The sequence below is a fragment of the Phyllobates terribilis genome, unplaced genomic scaffold, assembly GCF_046119375.1.
Source record: "Phyllobates terribilis strain yellow unplaced genomic scaffold, ASM4611937v1 Scaffold_5__5_contigs__length_657084704, whole genome shotgun sequence".
NCBI classification, from domain to species: Eukaryota; Metazoa; Chordata; class Amphibia; order Anura; family Dendrobatidae; genus Phyllobates; species Phyllobates terribilis.
The window spans coordinates 80,734,826-80,754,532 of NW_027362765.1; the positions used below are offsets into that span (position 1 = coordinate 80,734,826).

Here is a 19,707-nt window from a genome sequence, read left to right on the forward strand (position 1 = left end):
GGTTCACGTGTCGTTCGTGTTTGGTCCGCGTGTCGTTCGTGTTTGGTCCGCATGTAGAACGTGTTTGGTCCACGTGTCCCCAGTGTTTGGTCCGCGTGTCCCCAGTGTTTGGTCCGCATGTTGATCGTGTATAGTCCGTGTGTCCCCAGTGTTTGGTCCGCGTGTCCCCAGTGTTTGGTCCGCGTGTCGCTCGTGTTTGGTCCGCGTGTAGCACGTGTTTGGTCCGCGAGTAGAACGTGTTTGGTCCACGTGTCCCCAGTGTTTGGTCCGCGTGTCCCCAGTGTTTGGTCCGCGTGTCCCCAGTGTTTGGTCCGCGTGTCGATCGTGTATAGTCCGTGTGTCCCCAGTGTTTGGTCCGTGTGTCCCCAGTGTTTGGTCCGCGTGTCCCCAGTGTTTGGTCCGCGCGTCCCCAGTGTTTGGTCCGCGTGTCGCTCGTGTTTGGTCCGCGTGTCGCTCGTGTTTGGTCCGCGTGTAGCTCGTGTTTGGTCCTCGTGTCGCTCGTGTTTGGTCCGCGTGTCGCATGTGTTTGGTCCGCGTGTCGCACGTGTTTGGTCTGCATGTCGCACGTGTTTGGTCCGAGTGTCGCCCGTGTTTGGTCTGCATGTCGCACGTGTTTGGTCCGAGTGTCGCCCGTGTTTGGTCCACGTGCCGCCCGTGTATGGTCCGCGTGTCCCCAGTGTTTGGTCCGTGTGTCCCCAGTGTTTGGTCCGTGTGTCGCTCGTGTTTAGTCCGTGTGTCGCACGTGTTTGGTCCGCGTGTCGCACGTGTTTGGTCCGCGTGTCGTTCGTGTTTGGTCCGTGTGTCCCCAGTGTTTGGTCCGTGTGTCGCTCGTGTTTAGTCCGCGTGTCGCACGGGTTTGGTCCGCGTGTCGCACGTGATTGGTCCGCGTGTCGTTCGTGTTTGGTCCACGTGTAGCACGTGTTGGTCCACGTGTCGCAATTGTTTGGTCTGTGTGTCGATAAGTGTTTGGTCCGCGTGTCGCCCGTGTTTGGTCCATGTGTCGCCTGTGTTTGGTTCGATCGTCAGTTTTTGCCATCAGGGTTTCACCAGTGATTTTCATGCACATAGCCATAAATGACAAAGGTTCTCCTACAGGAAAAAAATATCTTCGTACCATCTGAGCCAATAGATAGAACAATATTAGATTATTCATTTTAATATTTTTCAAAGCTTCTTCTGTACATTGCAATGTTAATCACAGCCAGCGCACGGACGCCGTCACAGACCCATGGACTTGTATTGGTACGATTCATCCATGAAGTCAGTAAGAACATAACATGTGGACGGCTCCATGAACTATAATGGGTACCTGATCTGTCCGTGACAACCATCATTAGAACTGTCTGAATAAGGCCTTATATACCTGATTGTAGCACCTGAGCATAAGAGGGTCAAAGAGGTGTTATAAAAGTCACATGGGTTATTATTAACTCTTTCCTCACTCAAAATAATTCTATATATATTTACAGAATTTCTTTCATTTCTATAAATATTTTTATTATTTTTTTTTTTTCATCTTTTATGCTACGTTCCCATTAGGAGATTTTGATGCGTTTTTGACGCTGTGTATTTTAGCTTCATCAAAAACGCAGTTTCGGCAGAGTGGATGGGATTTCTAGATATCTCGCGCCCACTGTGCTTTTTATTTCTGTGTTTTCCATGTAAAGAAGCGCAAATAGGTGCAGAAAACCTGCCACATCAAAAACTCATGGTGTGAACGTAGCCTTATAGTAGAGAAGGTCTGACAGCTGCCAGGTCCACAGCATTGTAGACTGGGATTCTGCAGCTGTTCAGGAACTACAAGTTCCAGCACACCCTGGCTCCTCACCCCCAGCTGGGGAGTCACACATGCACAATAGAAGAAAGTAAAGATTGAATCTATAACTGATGCCACACACATTACTCCAGTGCAATTCCAGTGCTGGCCAGTGTGGGGCGGTGCAGACTCAGCAGCAGCACTCACCTGTACCAGTCCAGTCCCTTGTCATAGTTCCTATCAAAGAAGTGGGGCTCAGCCCCCACAGCCCTGATGTCAGGGTGGACCCTCAGGAACTCCAGCAGGGCCCGGGTGCCCCCTTTCTTCACCCCGATGATGATGGCCTGGGGCAGCTTCTTGCTCCCTTCCCCCAGAGGGGTGAGAGTGGAGCCCCCTTGAGGTTGCATAGGGTAAGGGAAGAGGCGACTCCACAGCGCCCCCTGGCGCACTCCCTCCAGGATGAGTTTCTCCCTCCTGTGCCAGATGGCCACGTACCCTGCCTGCTCCTCCTCTGTGGCCCCCATGATGGGCCCCTGCAGGCGCTGGTCACTCAGGCAGTAGAAGACATAGAGGCAGATGAGCAGGGAGCAGAGGAGCAGCGCCCACCTGCGGAGAAGGCTCCAAGGCAGTGTGTCAGGGAAGGCAGTGGGGGGCGCCATGGAGCCATGTTAGGTGACCCTTTTGCAGGGAGCTGAGTGCAAGCTCTGCGGGTCAGCACAGCTATGGCGATGTAGATGTCCGAGTCTTCTGCTCAGCTCTGAACTCCACCCAGCTGCCATTATTGCCTCCTGTGTGCGGCTGCCATCATCACTATACACAGGGACACGGGGAGAGGAGCCGCAGCCATGTCTGCCACTGTGCACACCTCTGTAGCTGTCACTGCTGCTCGCACGTGGGGACCAGGACACACAACTTCTCATTGACATCACACAGCAGGACAGCGGCCAATAGGAAGCAGGCACTGGCATCAATGAAACGCGTAATGACCAATCAGCTCAGGTAGGGGCGGGGCTTGAGCGACACACCCTCTGTGTCCTTACAACAGATAGCATAGGTGTGAGTGTGAGCGCCCCATACACACTGTGCGGCAAGTTACTGTCTATAAAAGATGACCAAATACTAATTAGTTACTTAAAGAAAAATGCTTGTATCTGCGATGTGGAAAAAATCAGTCTCAAACAGTACAGCAAAAAGTGCATTAATCCCTGTACTAAGTGCTTCTATACATAACTACTATCATAGTGTCCCTATGGACAAGACTATACCTACTATAATACTGCCCCTATGTACAACAATACATCTACTATAATACTGCTCCTATGTACAAGAATATAACTACTATAATACTGCCCCTATGTACAAGAATATAACTACTATAATACTGCCCGCTATGTACAAGAATATACCTACTATAATACTGCCCCCTATATACAAGAATATAACTACTATAATACTGCCTCTATGTACAAAAATATAACTACTATAATACTGCCCCTATGTACAAGAACATATCTACTATAATACTGCTCCTGTGTACAAGAATATACCTACTATAATACTGCCCCTATGTACAAGAATATAACTACTGTAATACTGCTCCTATGTACAAGAATATAACTACTATAATACTGCCCCCTATGTACAAGAATATAACTACTATAATACTGCCCCTATGTACAAGAATATAACTACTATAATACTTCTCCTTATGTACAAGAATATAACTACTATAATACTACCCCTATGAATAAGAATATAACTACTATAATACTGTCCCTATGTACAAGAATATAACTACTATAATACTACCCCTATGTACAAGAATATAACTACTATAATACTGCCTCTATGTACAAGAACATATCTACTCTAATACTGCTTCCATGTACAAGAATATAACTACTATAATACTGCCCCTATGTACAAGAATATAACTACTATAATACTGCCCCTATGTACAAGAACATATCTACTATAATACTGCTCCTATATACAAGAATATAGCTACTATAATACTACCCCTATGTACAAGAATATAACTACTATAATACTGCCTCTATGTACAAGAACATATCTACTATAATACAGCTTCTATGTACAAGAATATACCTACTATAATACTGCCCCTATGTACAGTCATGGCCAAAAGTTTTGAGAATGACACCAATATTATATTTTCCCATGATCTGCTGGCCTCTGGTTTTTATTAGTGTTTGTCTGATGTTTATATCACATGCAGAAATATAATTACAATCATATTATGAGTACCAATAGGTTTTATTGACAGTTAGAATGAGGTAATGCAGCAAGTCAATATTTGCAGTGTTGCCCCTTCTTCTTCAAGACCTCTGTAATTCTCCCTGGCATGCTCTCAATCAACTTTTGGACCAAATCCTGACTGATAGCAGTCCATTCTTGTATAATCAATGCTTGCATTTTGCCAGAATTTGTTGGTTTTTGTTTGTCCACCCGTCTGTTGATGATTGACCACAAGTTCTCAATGGGATTAAGATCTGGGGAGTTTCCAGGCCATGGACCCAAAATCTCTATGTTTTGTTCCATGAGCCATTTAGTTATCACCTTTGCATTATGGCAAGGTGCACCATCATGCTGGAAAAGGCATTGTTGGGCGTCAAACTGCTCTTGGACGGTTGGGAGAAGTTGCTCTTGGAGGACATTCTTGTACCATTCTTTATTCATGGCTGTGTTTTTAGGCAAGACTGTGAGTGAGCCGATTCCCTTGGCTGAGAAGCAACCCCACACATGAATGGTTTCAGGATGCTTTACAGTGGGCATGAGACAAGACTGGTGGTAGAGCTCACCTCTTCTTCTCCGAATAAGCTGTTTTCCAGATGTCCCAAACAATCGAAAAGGGGATTCATCAGAGAAAATGACTTTGCCCCAGTCCTCAGCAGTCCACTCCCTGTACCTTTTGCAGAATATCAGTCAATCCCTGATGTGTTTTCTGGAGAGAAGTGACTTCTTTGCTGCCCTCCTTGAAACCAGCCCTTGCTCAAAGAGTCTCCGCCTCACAGTGCGTGCAGAAGCACTCACACCAGCCTGCTGCCATTCCTGAGCAAGCTCGGCACTGCTGGTAGTCCGATCCCGCAGCTGAAACAGTTTTAAGATACGGTCCTGGCGCTTGCTGGTCTTTCTTGGGCGCCCTGGAGCATTTTTGACAACAATGGAAGCTCTCTCCTTGAAGTTCTTGATGATGCGATAGATTGTTGACTGAGGTGTAATCTTTGTAGCTGCGATACTCTTCCCTGTTAGGCCATTTTTGTGCAGTGCAATGATGGCTGCATGTGTTTCTTTAGAGATAACCATGGTTAACTGAAGAGAAACAAGGATACCAAGAACCAGCCTCCTTTTAAAGTGTCCAGTGATGTCATTCTTACTTAATCATGACTGATTGATCGCCAGCCCTGTCCTCATCAACACCCACACCTGTGTTAATGGATCAATCACTAAAACGATGTTAGCTGCTCCTTTTAAGGCAGGACTGCAATGATGTTGAAATGTGTTTTGGGGGTTAAAGTTCATTTTCTGGGCAAATATTGACTTTGCAAGTACAATAATTGCTGTTAAGCTGATCACTCTTTGACATTCAGGAGTATATGCAAATTGCCATTACAAAAAATGAAGCAGTAAACTTTGGAAAAATTACTATTTGTCTCATTCTCAATACTTTTGGCCATGACTGTACAAGAATATAACTACTATAATACTACCCCTATGTGCAAGAATATAACTACTATAATACTGCCTCTATTATTATTATTATTATTATTTATTATTATAGCGCCATTTATTCCATGGTGCTTTACATGTGAAAAAGGGGTATAATACAAGAACAATTACAATAATCTTGAACACAATGTGACAGCGACTGGTACAGGAGGAGCGAGGACCCTGCCCGCGAGGGCTCACAGTCTACAAGGGATGGGTGAGGATACAGTAGGTGAGGGTAGAGCTGGTCGTGGAGCGGTGGTTACTGCAGGTTGTAGGCTTGTCGTAAGAGTTGGGTCTTCAGGTTCCTTTTGAAGGTTTCCACGGTAGGCGAGAGTCTGATACGTTGGGGTAGAGAGTTCCAGAGTAAGGGGGAAGCACGGGAGAAATCTTGTATACGGTTGTGGGAGGAGGAGATAAGAGGGAGTAGAGAAGGAGATCTTGTGAGGATCGGAGGTTGCGTGCAGGTATGTAACGGGAGACTAGGTCGGAGATATATGGAGGAGACAGGTTGTGGATGGCTTTGTATGTCATGGTTAGGGTTTTGAACTGGAGTCTCTGAGCAATGGGGAGCCAGTGAAGAGATTGACAGAGAGGAGAGGCCGGGGAATAGTGGGGGGACAGGTTTATTAGTCGAGCAGCAGAGTTTAGGATAGATTGGAGGGGTGCGAGAGTGTTAGAAGGGAGGCAACAGAGCAGGAGGTTGCAGTAGTCAAGGCGGGAGATGATGAGGACTAGTGTTTTTGCAGATTCATGGTTTAGGAATGTGCGGATTCGGGAGATATTTTTGAGTTGGAGTCGGCAGGAAGTGGAAGGAGCTTGGATATGTGGTTTGAAGGAGAGTTCCGAGTCCAGGGTTACCCCAAGGCAGCGAGCTTGAGGGACTGGAGAGAGTGGGCAGCCATTGACATTGACAGATAGGTCAGTTGGGAGGGTTGAATGAGATGGCGGAAAGATGATGAATTCTGTTTTGTCCATGTTAAGTTTTAGAAATCTGGCAGAGAAGAAAGATGAAATAGCGGACAGACATTGTGGGATTTTGGTTAGTAAGGAGGTGATATCGGGTCCAGAGAGGTAGATCTGTGTGTCATCAGCATAGAGGTGATAATGAAAGCCATGAGACTCTATGAGCTGTCCCAGGCCGAAGGTGTAGATGGAGAAGAGCAGGGGTCCTAGAACTGAACCTTGGGGGACACCGACAGATAGCGGGCGAGATGAGGAGGTGGTCTGTGAGTGGGAGACACTGAATGTCCGGTCTGTTAGGTATGACGAGATCCAGGATAGGGCCAAGTCTGTGATGCCGATAGATGAGAGAGTCTGTAGTAAGAGGGAATGGTCCACTGTGTCGAAGGCAGATGACAGGTCTAGGAGGAGGAGGACAGAGTAGTGTCGCTTGGATTTGGCGGTCAGTAGGTCGTTGGTGACTTTTATCAGGGCAGTTTCAGTAGAATGGTGCGGTCGGAAACCGGATTGTAGGCGGTCAAAGAGGGAGCAGGAAGAGAGGTCGGAGGACAGTTCAGAATGGACATGTTGTTCCAGTAGTTTTGAGGCATAGGGGAGAAGTGATATGGGGCGATAGCTAGACATGGAGGATGGGTCAAGGGAGGGCTTTTTGAGGATGGATGTGATTGAGGCATGTTTGAAGCATGAGGGGAAGACACCAGTTGTTAGTGACAGGTTGAAGAGGTGGGCTAGAGCTGGGATGAAGATGGTGGTAAGGTTTGGGATGAGGTGGAACGGGATTGGGTCAAGTTTACAGGTGGTGAGGTGTGATTTGGAGAGTAAGGAGGAAAGTTGATCTTCAGAAATGGTGGAGAATGTAGTTTTGGAGGAGGGTTGAGTAGGTGTGGGGAGGGGCTGTGGGGGCTTTAGGCAAAAGCTTTGTCTGATGGTGTCAATCTTCTTCTTGAAGAATGAGGCAAAGTCTTCGGCTGAAATAAGAGGAGAGGGAGGAGGCACTGGGGGACGGAGGAGAGAATTGAAGGTGTTGAATAGTTGTTTGGGGTTGTGAGACGGAGGATATGAGAGATGTGAAGTATGTTTGTTTTGCTGCAGTGAGTGTGGACTTGAAGGTAGTGAGGGACTGTTTGAATGCGATGAAGTGCTCATGGGAGTGGGACCTTTTCCATCTACGCTCAGCAACCCTGGAGGCCCGTCACAGTTCTTTAGTTAGGCTGGTGTGCCAGGGTTGTCTGTTGATTGTGCGAGCCTTGGTATGTGTGAGGGGGGTGACCGAATCGAGAGCTGCAGCTGTTGTGGTGTTGTATAAAGTGGCAGCAACATCTGCATCATGTAAGGAACTAATGTCTGTAAGAGGGAGGAGGGATTCAGAGAGTGAGTGTAGGTCAAGGTGTTTGAGATTTCTACGAGGGTATGCAAGTTTGTGGAGTGGGGATTGTTGCCCCGGGGAGGAGAGAGAAGAGAATGTGAGTAGGTTGTGGTCAGAAACAGGGAGAGGTGAGTTAGAGAGGTTAGATAGGGAACAGAGGCGGGTGAAGATGAGGTCCAGCGTGTGGCCGTCTTTGTGGGTGGGTGTGGAAGACCACTGAGTAAGACCAAAGGAGGAAGTGAGGGATAGAAGCTTAGAGGCAGCTGAGAGGGAAGTGTCAATGGGGATGTTAAAGTCGCCCATGAGGATAGTGGGGATGTCAAGGGAGAGTAAATGAAGTAGCCAGGTGGTGAAGTGGTCAAAGAAAGTGGTGGTTGATCCTGGGGGGCGGTAGATGACAGCCAGTTGGAGGTTGGATGGGGAGTAGATGCGCACGCAGTGCACTTCAAAAGAGGGGAGAGTAATTGAGGGCGGCAGTGGGATATGGGTGAAGGAGCAGTTATCTGAGAGGAGGAAACCTATTCCTCCACCGTGCTTGCCGGTGGGGTGGGGGGCATGGGAAAGGTGGAATCCGCCGTACGAAAGTGCAGCAGGAGAGGCTGTGTCGGAGGGGGTGAGCCAGGTTTCAGTGATACAGAGGAAGGAAAGCTTGTTAGTGATGAAGAGATCGTGAATGTAGGAAAGTTTATTGCAGACAGAGCGAGCGTTCCATAGAGCTCCTGTTAGTGGAACTGGGGAAGCGGGGGCTGGGCGGATGGGTATAAGGTTAGAAGGGTTACGAGAGTTTGGGATAGATCGTGGGTAGGAGGTGGAAGTGATTGTAGGGATGTGGTGAGGAGGGCCAGGATTTGGGGAGATATCACCAGCAGTGAGGAGGAGCAGAGAAAGCGTTATTAGGTGGGAGCAGGAGAGGGCATAAGGTGGCTGTCTGTGTTTGGAAACAAAGGATTGTATGTTGAGGAATAGTTCTGAGGAAGAGGTGAGGTGGGTGGGGAGAATGGAGGGAGAGATGAAGAGTTCATTACTAGGTGTAGGGATTAAGGGTGGTTGTAAGAAGTGAAGGATTAAGGGGGTGAGAGTGAAAACAAAGACAAACATTGTTTACTGTGACAAAGTATCCAGTTACCTTCAGTTCCCTTCATTTTCAATTCAGGATTAATTCAAATTTCAGACACTTCAGCTCTATGTACAATAATATAACTACTATAACACTGCCCCCTATATACAGGAATATAACAACTATAATACTGCCCCCTATGTATAAGAATATAATTACTATAACACTGCCCCCTATGTACAGGAATATAACTACTATAATCCTGTACCTATGTAGAAGAAGATAACTACTATAATACTACCCCCTGTGTAGAAGAATATAACTACTATAATACTGCCCCCTATGTAGAAGAATATAACTACTATAATACTGTACCTATGTAGAAGAATATAACTACTATAATACTGCTTCTATGTGCAAGAATATAACTACTATAATACTGCTCCTATATACAAGAATATAACTACTATAACACTGCCCCCTATGTACAGGAATATAACTTCTATAATACTGCCCCTATGTACAAGGATATAACTACTATAATACTGCCCCTATGTACAAGAATATAATCACTATAATACTGCCCCCTATGTACAGGAATATAACTACTATAATACTGTCCTCTATGTACAAGAATATAACTACTATAATACTGCCCCCTATGTACAGGAATATAACTACTATAATACTGCCTCCTATGTACAAGAATATAACTACTATAATACTGTCCCTAAGTACAAGAATATAACTACTATAATACTGCCTCCTATGTACAAGAATATAACTACTATAATACTGCTCCCTATGTACAAGAATATAACTACTATAATACTGCCTCCTATGTACAAGAATATAACTACTATAATACTGCTCCTATGTACAAGAATATAACTACCATAATACTTCTCCTATGTACAAGAATATAACTACTATAATACTGCTCCTATGTACAAGAATATAACTACTATAATACTGCTCCTATGTACAAGAATATAACTACTATAATACTGCTCCTATGTACAAGAATATAACTACTATAATACTGCTCCTATGTACAAGAATATAACTACCATAATACTTCTCCTATGTACAAGAATATAACTACTATAATACTGCTCCTATGTACAAGAATATAACTACCATAATACTTCTCCTATGTACAAGAATATAACTACTATAATACTGCTCCTATGTACAAGAATATAACTACTATAATACTGCTCCTATGTACAAGAATATAACTACTATAATACTGCTCCTATGTACAAGAATATAACTACCATAATACTTCTCCTATGTACAAGAATATAACTACTATAATACTGCTCCTATGTACAAGAATATAACTACCATAATACTTCTCCTATGTACAAGAATATAACTACTATAATACTGCTCCTATGTACAAGAATATAACTACTATAATACTGCCCCCTATGTACAGGAATATAACTACTATAATACTGCTCCTATATATTGTATTATACATTAGTGTTAGCGGTGGATACTTTAGTGTAGGGTGCTATTATATATTCACCTCTCTGGAGAAATGATCTCCGTTCTGACATCTCCGGCCGCGTTCCTTGTCCATGTAAATAACATTTGCCTTTAGTTTGCATAGGAAGCAGGCGTCTGATTTGAATACACATCGCGGCCTCCGCTCCTTCCTTTACTAATCACTTGGTCGGAATAATATTTATTTTGAGATTCTACGGACAGAAAATCTGCATGAACCACAAATCATAAAGTGAAGAATGAAGGGAGAGGACATCAGCCATGTGCAGGGATGTGTTCTGCAGTGATGGACGCTGTGACTTATCTCCCTGCTGGACATTCGGGGTCGTCCCTATGACTGCTCTTTGCCCCATGAAGAGAATGCAGTTAGAGAGTAGAGGAGCTGTCATGATGGCTGTTAGTATAGGCATGAGAGGAGTTGTCATGGGTTGGAAAATAGGCGCTGAGACCCCCAACGACATCTAGAGCATAGGAGGCTGCAGTACCCAGATAGTGCTATGCTGCTCTCGCTCCTTTCGGGGAGCCTGCAGGAGTCCATCACCTGTGCACATGATGCCGGTATATCCAGCAGACAGTGTCACACAGGATAGGATTAGATACACAGCTCAGCAGACAGTAACACACATGATAGGCTGAGATACACAGCTCAGCAGACAGTATCACACATGATAGGATTAGATATGTAGCACCCTGAGGATTCGGCTGCTACAGGGGTATTGCACCTCAACCCAGAGGTGTGATATTCCACTCCCGGGTAAGGATGGAGTGTGGACCTGAGCTCGGTAGGCTGCATGCACTACACACATCCCATTTCCGGGGAACAGACCAACGGTACTCCCACTTAGAAATGTGCAGGTACGACCGAGTCTGTTCCTGGCTGGAGTGGGAGGGGGGTGGTACATCCCAAGTAGTGTAGGGGCAGATAGGGGGAGCAGCCTGGGTAAAGTTAGGAGCTCATTGGGTGCTGGTCACCTGAGCTCACACATAGAGGGAGTATATAAGGTGGGCACCATCTTAGATCAGGGTCAGTCTGTGAGAGGTCAGTCTGTGAGAGGTCAGTCTGTGAGAGGTCAGTCTGTGAGAGGTCAGTCTGTCAGAGTATAACCTGAAGAGCAGAGCAAAGAAGGAAAGACCCAGAGAGGGAAAAAGAAAGGACTCTGAGAACCCAAATTCAATCCCCGGGTGAAGAGTCGGCAATAGGGTACCGGATCCCAAACTGGTGGGGGCAAAAGCACACCCTAGCCAGAGACCGGAGGCCGTGGGCAGCGTCTGCCACGGCCACCCACCACATCCACCCCGAAGGCAAACCACGTGGAGGGTCAGGGAACCCAAGGCCAAGGGTCTCCCAACAGAAGGCCCGAGGGAGCTGGACCTAGGTGGATCACTAGTGGGGACGGCCAGAGGAAAGGACAGAAGGAGAGCTCAGGGTCACGCTCCGGACTTGTTTGGGGGTTTGCTGAATCCAGGACCTGGTGGACGCAGCACGGCTCGGGTGGTCACTTGAAGCTGGAGTGACCGGAACATCAGCAGTGAGTAAATACCCTAAACTGCACAACCCGACTCTGTCTTCACTTAACATCTACGCTGCACCATCACAACCCCCATCCTCTGCACCTGACCCCCTGAGGCTATACCCCACCCGTTGGGGGTTATACTATCAAAAGCTGCACCAACACCATCAGCCTCAGCGGACCCTGCTGCAGCGGCGGCCATAGTGACCGCAATACAACGGGTGGCGTAGTCGACAATAAAGAACTTAATAACATCTGTAGGACTGCCACATACAACTGAGCTTGACACCCTGGGCACGGACCGGGTCACAGCCACTCGGAAGACTACAACCCCCATCTGATCCGGCTCCGGGTATTCCCCTAAAGAATATGGCCCAGGGGGCGCGTCAACTTTGGCGTAGTCGGCAGGATACCGTGCCCGCAACAACCGGGTACTGCGTGCCTGAAGAAAAGAACAAGTTTACCTCAAAAAGAAGTCTCCTGCCGGTTCCGGAGGGTCCCCGCCATCGGACTCCATCACAGATCGATTCCCGCCGGTTGTCCGCCATTAACAGCTTTTTCCCGCCATCTGCAGAGTTTCCCGCCACAGGGAGACGATTCCCGCCATTTCCGAAGATTTCCCGCCTTGCCAGAGCGGACGCCATTATGGGCGTGCCAGAGGGTGGCAAGAGGCCACCTCCCATCGTGGGCCAGGACCGAAAATGGCGCCAAAAGTGGAAACCGCCCCCACCAACAGAGACTGTGATGCTAGAGGTGTCTGTCAGCGTGAAAGAACTGCCCCTGGAGCTGACAATCACCAAGTGGCCCCGGGACCGCCCTCGAAGTGGGAGGACTGAGAAGAAGAGAGCAAAGATGGGTGTCGCTTGGAAGAGTCTGGAGCGAGCGCACCCGGAGGCAAGAAGCCTGGAGAAGAGTATCGGAGGAGCTTACCCGGAGATGGCGAGAAAGCAGAGCAGCACCGGCCCGTTGGCCAGGAGCCTGCTAGAAACAGAGGAGGGAGAGCAGAGCAGCACCGGCCCGCTGGCCAGGAGCCTGCTGGAAACAGTGGAAGGAGAGCAGAGCAGCACCGACCCGTTGGTCAGGAGCCTGCTGGAAACAACGACCCCACTAGGCCTAGTGGAGGTCCTAGCACAGCTCCCCCGAGACCGGGAGTGTGCACAGACCGCTCTGGAGGGCCTCGCAAGGAGGATGGCCCGGGTGCAACGAGAGACGTTGGCGGAGTGGAGCCGAGAGATGGCCCAGCAGACAAGAACCCGTCAGCGGAGCACGCCACCCGAGACGAGGAGACAGACCGCCTCTGAGGATGGCGCAGGAGGACTGAAGGCCGGAGACGGCGCCGAGAAGGGAGCCGAACGAAAGGAGGCAGGTAAAGGGGACGTCTCTATCCCAAACCGGGAAACCGCGTACCTGCCCCAGCTCCCCGTCGCAGAGCCCGAAGTATCCCCTGCCGTGCCCGTCGCTGCAACGACACCGCCGCAGACTAGGCCTCAAACGGGAGCCGCGACCCCTGTGACGTCACACGCCTCGACCCCGAGCGTGACCAAGCAGGAAGTACCACCAGCCTGGTCGCAAGGCCTAGTACCCCCGGGCGCCGCAATACCAACAGCGCCCCCTACCTCCGCGGAGCCCCCGGCCTGGTCGCAGGGCCAAGTAGCCCAGGGTGCCGCCGTCCTTACGGTGCCCTTCACCTTCCAGATACCCCAGGCCTGGCCGCAAGGCCCGGGCAACCCGGGCGCTAACACCACCGCGCCCATAAGACCAAGAGTGCCGCATCTGGGAGAGGACCTGTTTACCCAACACACGTGCCCGGATGGGCAGCCTTTCATCTGGCCCCAGGAATATCATGAACTGGAACGGCAGAGGAAGGCTGGGGCCATGTGTGCACCCCTGATCCCGGCTCCAAAGCCCGTAAAGAGGATCTCGCCCCCGCTAGAAGAGGCCCAATTTGAGTGGGACCCCACCGGAGAAGATCTCATGGGGTTCACTCAGGAGACTCGGGCAGCTGCAGCGGAGCGTGCTGAGTGCTGCCGCCAGCAGCTCGAGGTCTTCGAGAGGGAGCGGAGAGAGAGGCGGGTCCGGGAACAGCAAGCTCAAATAAGGAGCGCGGAGCAGAAGAGCCGGGCCAGGAGAGACCCCCGTGCAGCGCATAGTCCCCGCACCACCGGGACTGTGATCAAGTTTAACATGCAGCATGGGTGGGGCTTCATCCGAGACCACCGCACCCCAGGCGACGTCTTCGTGACCAGGAGAGACGTTGAATCCCACCTACCGGAGGGACACAGAGGTCGTGACCTTTACATCGGGGACGAGGTCACCTTCACCCGGCACAAGTGTGCCAAAGGACCCTACGCCCTCCATGTGCATCGCCTGACGGAGGAAGAGCTGCGGTGTGAGGAGGAAGAACAAGAGGACCCGGACGGGTCTGAAGTTAAAGGAAACCATAAAGAAAGAGCAGGAGGACTTCGTCGTTAAGTACAGCGAAGCAGAAGCTGTATATAGTTGCCCGTCGGGGCACAGTGAACTGTTACTGCTGCTATCATAGTCCCCGTTGGGACCAGCAAGTGTGAACTGTTTACCCGTTTAACCCTTAAATCCCACTGACCGAGGACTGAGAGCGGTCATTCCTCCCTAATACCTGGCCGAGGACTGAGAGCGGCCATATCCCTTTTGTATATAGTTGCGCGTCCTAAAGCGCCCCCTACCGGTTTTATAGGGAACTGTTTTCTTCCAAAGACTGTCGCACTTTACCCGGTCACGCGTTGCACAGTGACCGGAGGAGGAGCTAGAAGCGAGGAAAAGTCTACAAGAATGTTTTATATGAAAAGTTTTATTGATATATATATATATAATGTTTTGTATGATGTTTTATATGTTTATGCAAAAATTTGTATGTTTTGTGGTGTTTTGTTCTTACAGCCCGAGGACGTGCTGTGATTTACCAGGGGGGAATGTAGCACCCTGAGGATTCGGCTGCTACAGGGGTATTGCACCTCAACCCAGAGGTGTGATATTCCACTCCCGGGTAAGGATAGAGTGTGGACCTGAGCTCGGTAGGCTGCATGCACTACACACATCCCATTTCCGGGGAACAGACCAACGGTACTCCCACTTAGAAATGTGCAGGTACGACCGAGTCTGTTCCTGGCTGGAGTGGGAGGGGGGTGGTACATCCCAAGTAGTGTAGGGGCAGATAGGGGGAGCAGCCTGGGTAAAGTTAGGAGCTCATTGGGTGCTGGTCACCTGAGCTCACACATAGAGGGAGTATATAAGGTGGGCACCATCTTAGATCAGGGTCAGTCTGTGAGAGGTCAGTCTGTGAGAGGTCAGTCTGTGAGAGGTCAGTCTGTGAGAGGTCAGTCTGTCAGAGTATAACCTGAAGAGCAGAGCAGAGAAGGAAAGACCCAGAGAGGGAAAAAGAAAGGACTCTGAGAACCCAAATTCAATCCCCGGGTGAAGAGTCGGCAATAGGGTACCGGATCCCAAACTGGTGGGGGCAAAAGCACACCCTAGCCAGAGACCGGAGGCCGTGGGCAGCGTCTGCCACGGCCACCCACCACATCCACCCCGAAGGCAAACCACGTGGAGGGTCAGGGAACCCAAGGCCAAGGGTCTCCCAACAGAAGGCCCGAGGGAGCTGGACCTAGGTGGATCACTAGTGGGGACGGCCAGAGGAAAGGACAGAAGGAGAGCTCAGGGTCACGCTCCAGACTTGTTTGGGGGTTTGCTGAATCCAGGACCTGGTGGACGCAGCACGGCTCGGGTGGTCACTTGAAGCTGGAGTGACCGGAACATCAGCAGTGAGTAAATACCCTAAACTGCACAACCCGACTCTGTCTTCACTTAACATCTACGCTGCACCATCACAACCCCCATCCTCTGCACCTGACCCCCTGAGGCTATACCCCACCCGTTGGGGGTTATACTATCAAAAGCTGCACCAACACCATCAGCCTCAGCGGACCCTGCTGCAGCGGCGGCCATAGTGACCGCAATACAACGGGTGGCGTAGTCGACAATAAAGAACTTAATAACATCTGTAGGACTGCCACATACAACTGAGCTTGACACCCTGGGCACGGACCGGGTCACAGCCACTCGGAAGACTACAACCCCCATCTGATCCGGCTCCGGGTATTCCCCTAAAGAATATGGCCCAGGGGGCGCGTCAGATACACAGCTCAGCAGACAGTATCACACATGATAGGATTAGATACACCGCTCAGCAGACAGTATCACACATGATAGGCTTAGGTACACAGCTCAGCAGACAGTATCACACATGATAGGATTAGATACACAGCTCAGCAGACAGTATCACACAGGATAGGGTTAGATACACAGCTCAGCAGACAGTATCACACATGATAGGATTAGATACACAGCTCAGCAGACAGTATCACACATGATAGGATTAGATACACAGCTCAGCAGACAGTATCACACATGATAGGATTAGATACACAGCTCAGCAGACAGTATCACACAGGATAGGATTAGATACACAGCTCAGCAGACAGTATCACACATGATAGGGTTAGATACACAGCTCAGCAGACAGTATCACACAGGATAGGGTTAGATACACAGCTCAGCAGACAGTATCACACAGGATAGGATTAGATACACGGCTCAGCAGACAGTATCACACAGGATAGGGTTAGATACACAGCTCAGCAGACATTATCACACATGATAGGATTAGATACACGGCTCAGCAGACAGTATCACACAGGATAGGATTAGATACACAGCTCAGCAGACAGTATCACACAGGATAGGATTAGATACACAGCTCAGCAGACAGTATCACACATGATAGGATTAGATACACAGCTCAGCAGACAGTATCACACATGATAGGGTTAGATACACAGCTCAGCAGACAGTATCACACATGATAGGATTAGATACACAGCTCAGCAGACAGTATCACACATGATAGGATTAGATGCACAGCTCAGCAGACAGTATCACACAGGATAGGATTAGATACACAGCTCAGCAGACAGTATCACACATGATAGGCTGAGATACACAGCTCAGCAGACAGTATCACATATGATAGGCTGAGATACACAGCTCAGCAGACAGTATCACATATGATAGGCTGAGATACACAGCTCAGCAGACATTATCACACATGATAGGATTAGATACACGGCTCAGCAGACAGTATCACACAGGATAGGATTAGATACACAGCTCAGCAGACAGTATCACACAGGATAGGATTAGATACACAGCTCAGCAGACAGTATCACACATGATAGGATTAGATACACAGCTCAGCAGACAGTATCACACATGATAGGGTTAGATACACAGCTCAGCAGACAGTATCACACATGATAGGATTAGATACACAGCTCAGCAGACAGTATCACACATGATAGGATTAGATGCACAGCTCAGCAGACAGTATCACACAGGATAGGATTAGATACACAGCTCAGCAGACAGTATCACACATGATAGGCTGAGATACACAGCTCAGCAGACAGTATCACATATGATAGGCTGAGATACACAGCTCAGCAGACAGTATCACATATGATAGGCTGAGATACACAGCTCAGCAGACAGTATCACACAGGATAGGGTTAGGTACACAGCTCAGCAGACAGTATCACACAGGATAGGGTTAGGTACACAGCTCAGCAGACAGTATCACACATGATAGGCTGAGATACACAGCTCAGCAGACAGTATCACACATGACAGGATTAGATACACAGCTCAGCAGACAGTATCACACAGGATAGGGTTAGATACACAGCTCAGCAGACAGTATCACACATGATAGGATTAGATACACAGCTCAGCAGACAGTATCACACATGATAAGATTAGATACACAGCTCAGCAGACAGTATCACACAGGATAGGATTAGATACACAGCTCAGCAGATAGTATCACACAGGATAGGGTTAGATACACAGCTCAGCAGACAGTATCACACATGATAGGGTTAGATACACCGCTCAGCAGACAGTATCACACAGGATAGGGTTATATACACAGCTCAGCAGACAGTATCACACATGATAGGGTTAGATACACAGCTCAGTAGACAGTATCACACATGATAGGGTTATATACACAGCTCAGCAGACAGTATCACACATGATAGGATTAGATACACAGCTCAGCAGACAGTATCACACATGATAGGGTTAGATACACAGCTCAGCAGACAGTATCACACATGATAGGGTTATATACACAGCTCAGCAGACAGTATCACACATGACAGGATTAGATACACAGCTCAGCAGACAGTATCACACATGACAGGATTAGATACACAGCTCAGCAGACAGTATCGCACATGATAGGGTTAAATACACAGCTCAGCAGACAGTATCACACATGATAGGGTTAAATACACAGCTCAGCAGACAGTATCACACATGATAGGATTAGATACACAGCTCAGCAGATAGTATCACACATGATAAGATTAGATACACAGCTCAGCAGACAGTATCACACATGATAGGATTAGATACACAGCTCAGCAGATAGTATCACAGAGGATAGGGTTAGGTACACAGCTCAGCAGACAGTATCACACAGGATAGGATTAGATACACAGCTCAGCAGATAGTATCACAGGATAGGGTTAGATACACAGCTCAGCAGACAGTATCACACAGGATAGGGTTAGGTACACAGCTCAGCAGACAGTATCACATATGATAGGCTGAGATACACAGCTCAGCAGACAGTATCACACAGGATAGGGTTAGGTACACAGCTCAGCAGACAGTATCACACAGGATAGGGTTAGATACACAGCTCAGCAGACAGTATCACACAGGATAGGATTAGATACACAGCTCAGCAGACAGTATCACACATGATAGGGTTAGATACACAGCTCAGCAGACAGTATCACACAGGATAGGGTTAGATACACAGCTCAGCAGACAGTATCACACATAATAGGATTAGATACACAGCTCAGCAGACAGTATCACACATGATAGGGTTAGATACACAGCTCAGCAGACAGTATCACACAGGATAGGGTTAGATACACAGCTCAGCAGATAGTATCACACAGGATAGGGTTAGATACACAGCTCAGCAGACAGTATCACACAGGATAGGGTTAGATACACAGCTCAGCAGACAGTATCACACATGATAGGGTTAGATACACAGCTCAGCAGACAGTATCACACATGATAGGGTTAGATACACAGCTCAGCAGACAGTATCACACATGATAGGATTAGATACACAGCTCAGCAGACAGTATCACACAGGATAGGATTAGATACACAGCTCAGCAGACAGTATCACACATGATAGGATTAGATACACAGCTCAGCAGACAGTATCACACATGATAGGGTTAGATACACAGCTCAGCAGACAGTATCACACATGATAGGGTTAGATACACAGCTCAGCAGACAGTATCACACATGATAGGATTAGATACACAGCTCAGCAGACAGTATCACACAGGATAGGATTAGATACACAGCTCAGCAGACAGTATCACACATGATAGGATTAGATACACAGCTCAGCAGACAGTATCACACATGATAGGGTTAGATACACAGCTCAGCAGACTGTATCACACAGGATAGGATTAGATACACAGCTCAGCAGACAGTATCACACATGATAGGATTAGATACACAGCTCAGCAGACAGTATCACACATGATAGGATTAGATACACAGCTCAGCAGACAGTATCACACAGGATAGGATTAGATACACAGCTCAGCAGACAGTATCACACATGATAGGATTAGATACACAGCTCAGCAGACAGTATCACACATGATAG

The 19,707-nt window shown here is 48.1% G+C and overlaps 1 protein-coding gene across 5 annotated transcripts in view; it reads right to left on the bottom strand.

Annotated features, from left to right (window-relative positions):
* Positions 1 to 19,707, bottom strand: part of LOC141272107 (heparan sulfate glucosamine 3-O-sulfotransferase 3A1-like) — a 291,265-nt gene that overhangs the window by 99,735 nt on the left and 171,823 nt on the right. Inside the window, exon 1 of one of the 5 annotated variants that reach the window (XM_073682426.1) lies at positions 1,964 to 2,643. The exons of the other annotated variants lie outside the window; for them this stretch is intronic. Coding sequence (XP_073538527.1) covers positions 1,964 to 2,415 — 452 coding nt within the window. The 5' untranslated portion in view covers positions 2,416 to 2,643. Of the gene's footprint in view, positions 1 to 1,963; positions 2,644 to 19,707 lie in introns of those variants that run through there. 5 annotated transcript variants of the gene reach the window in all.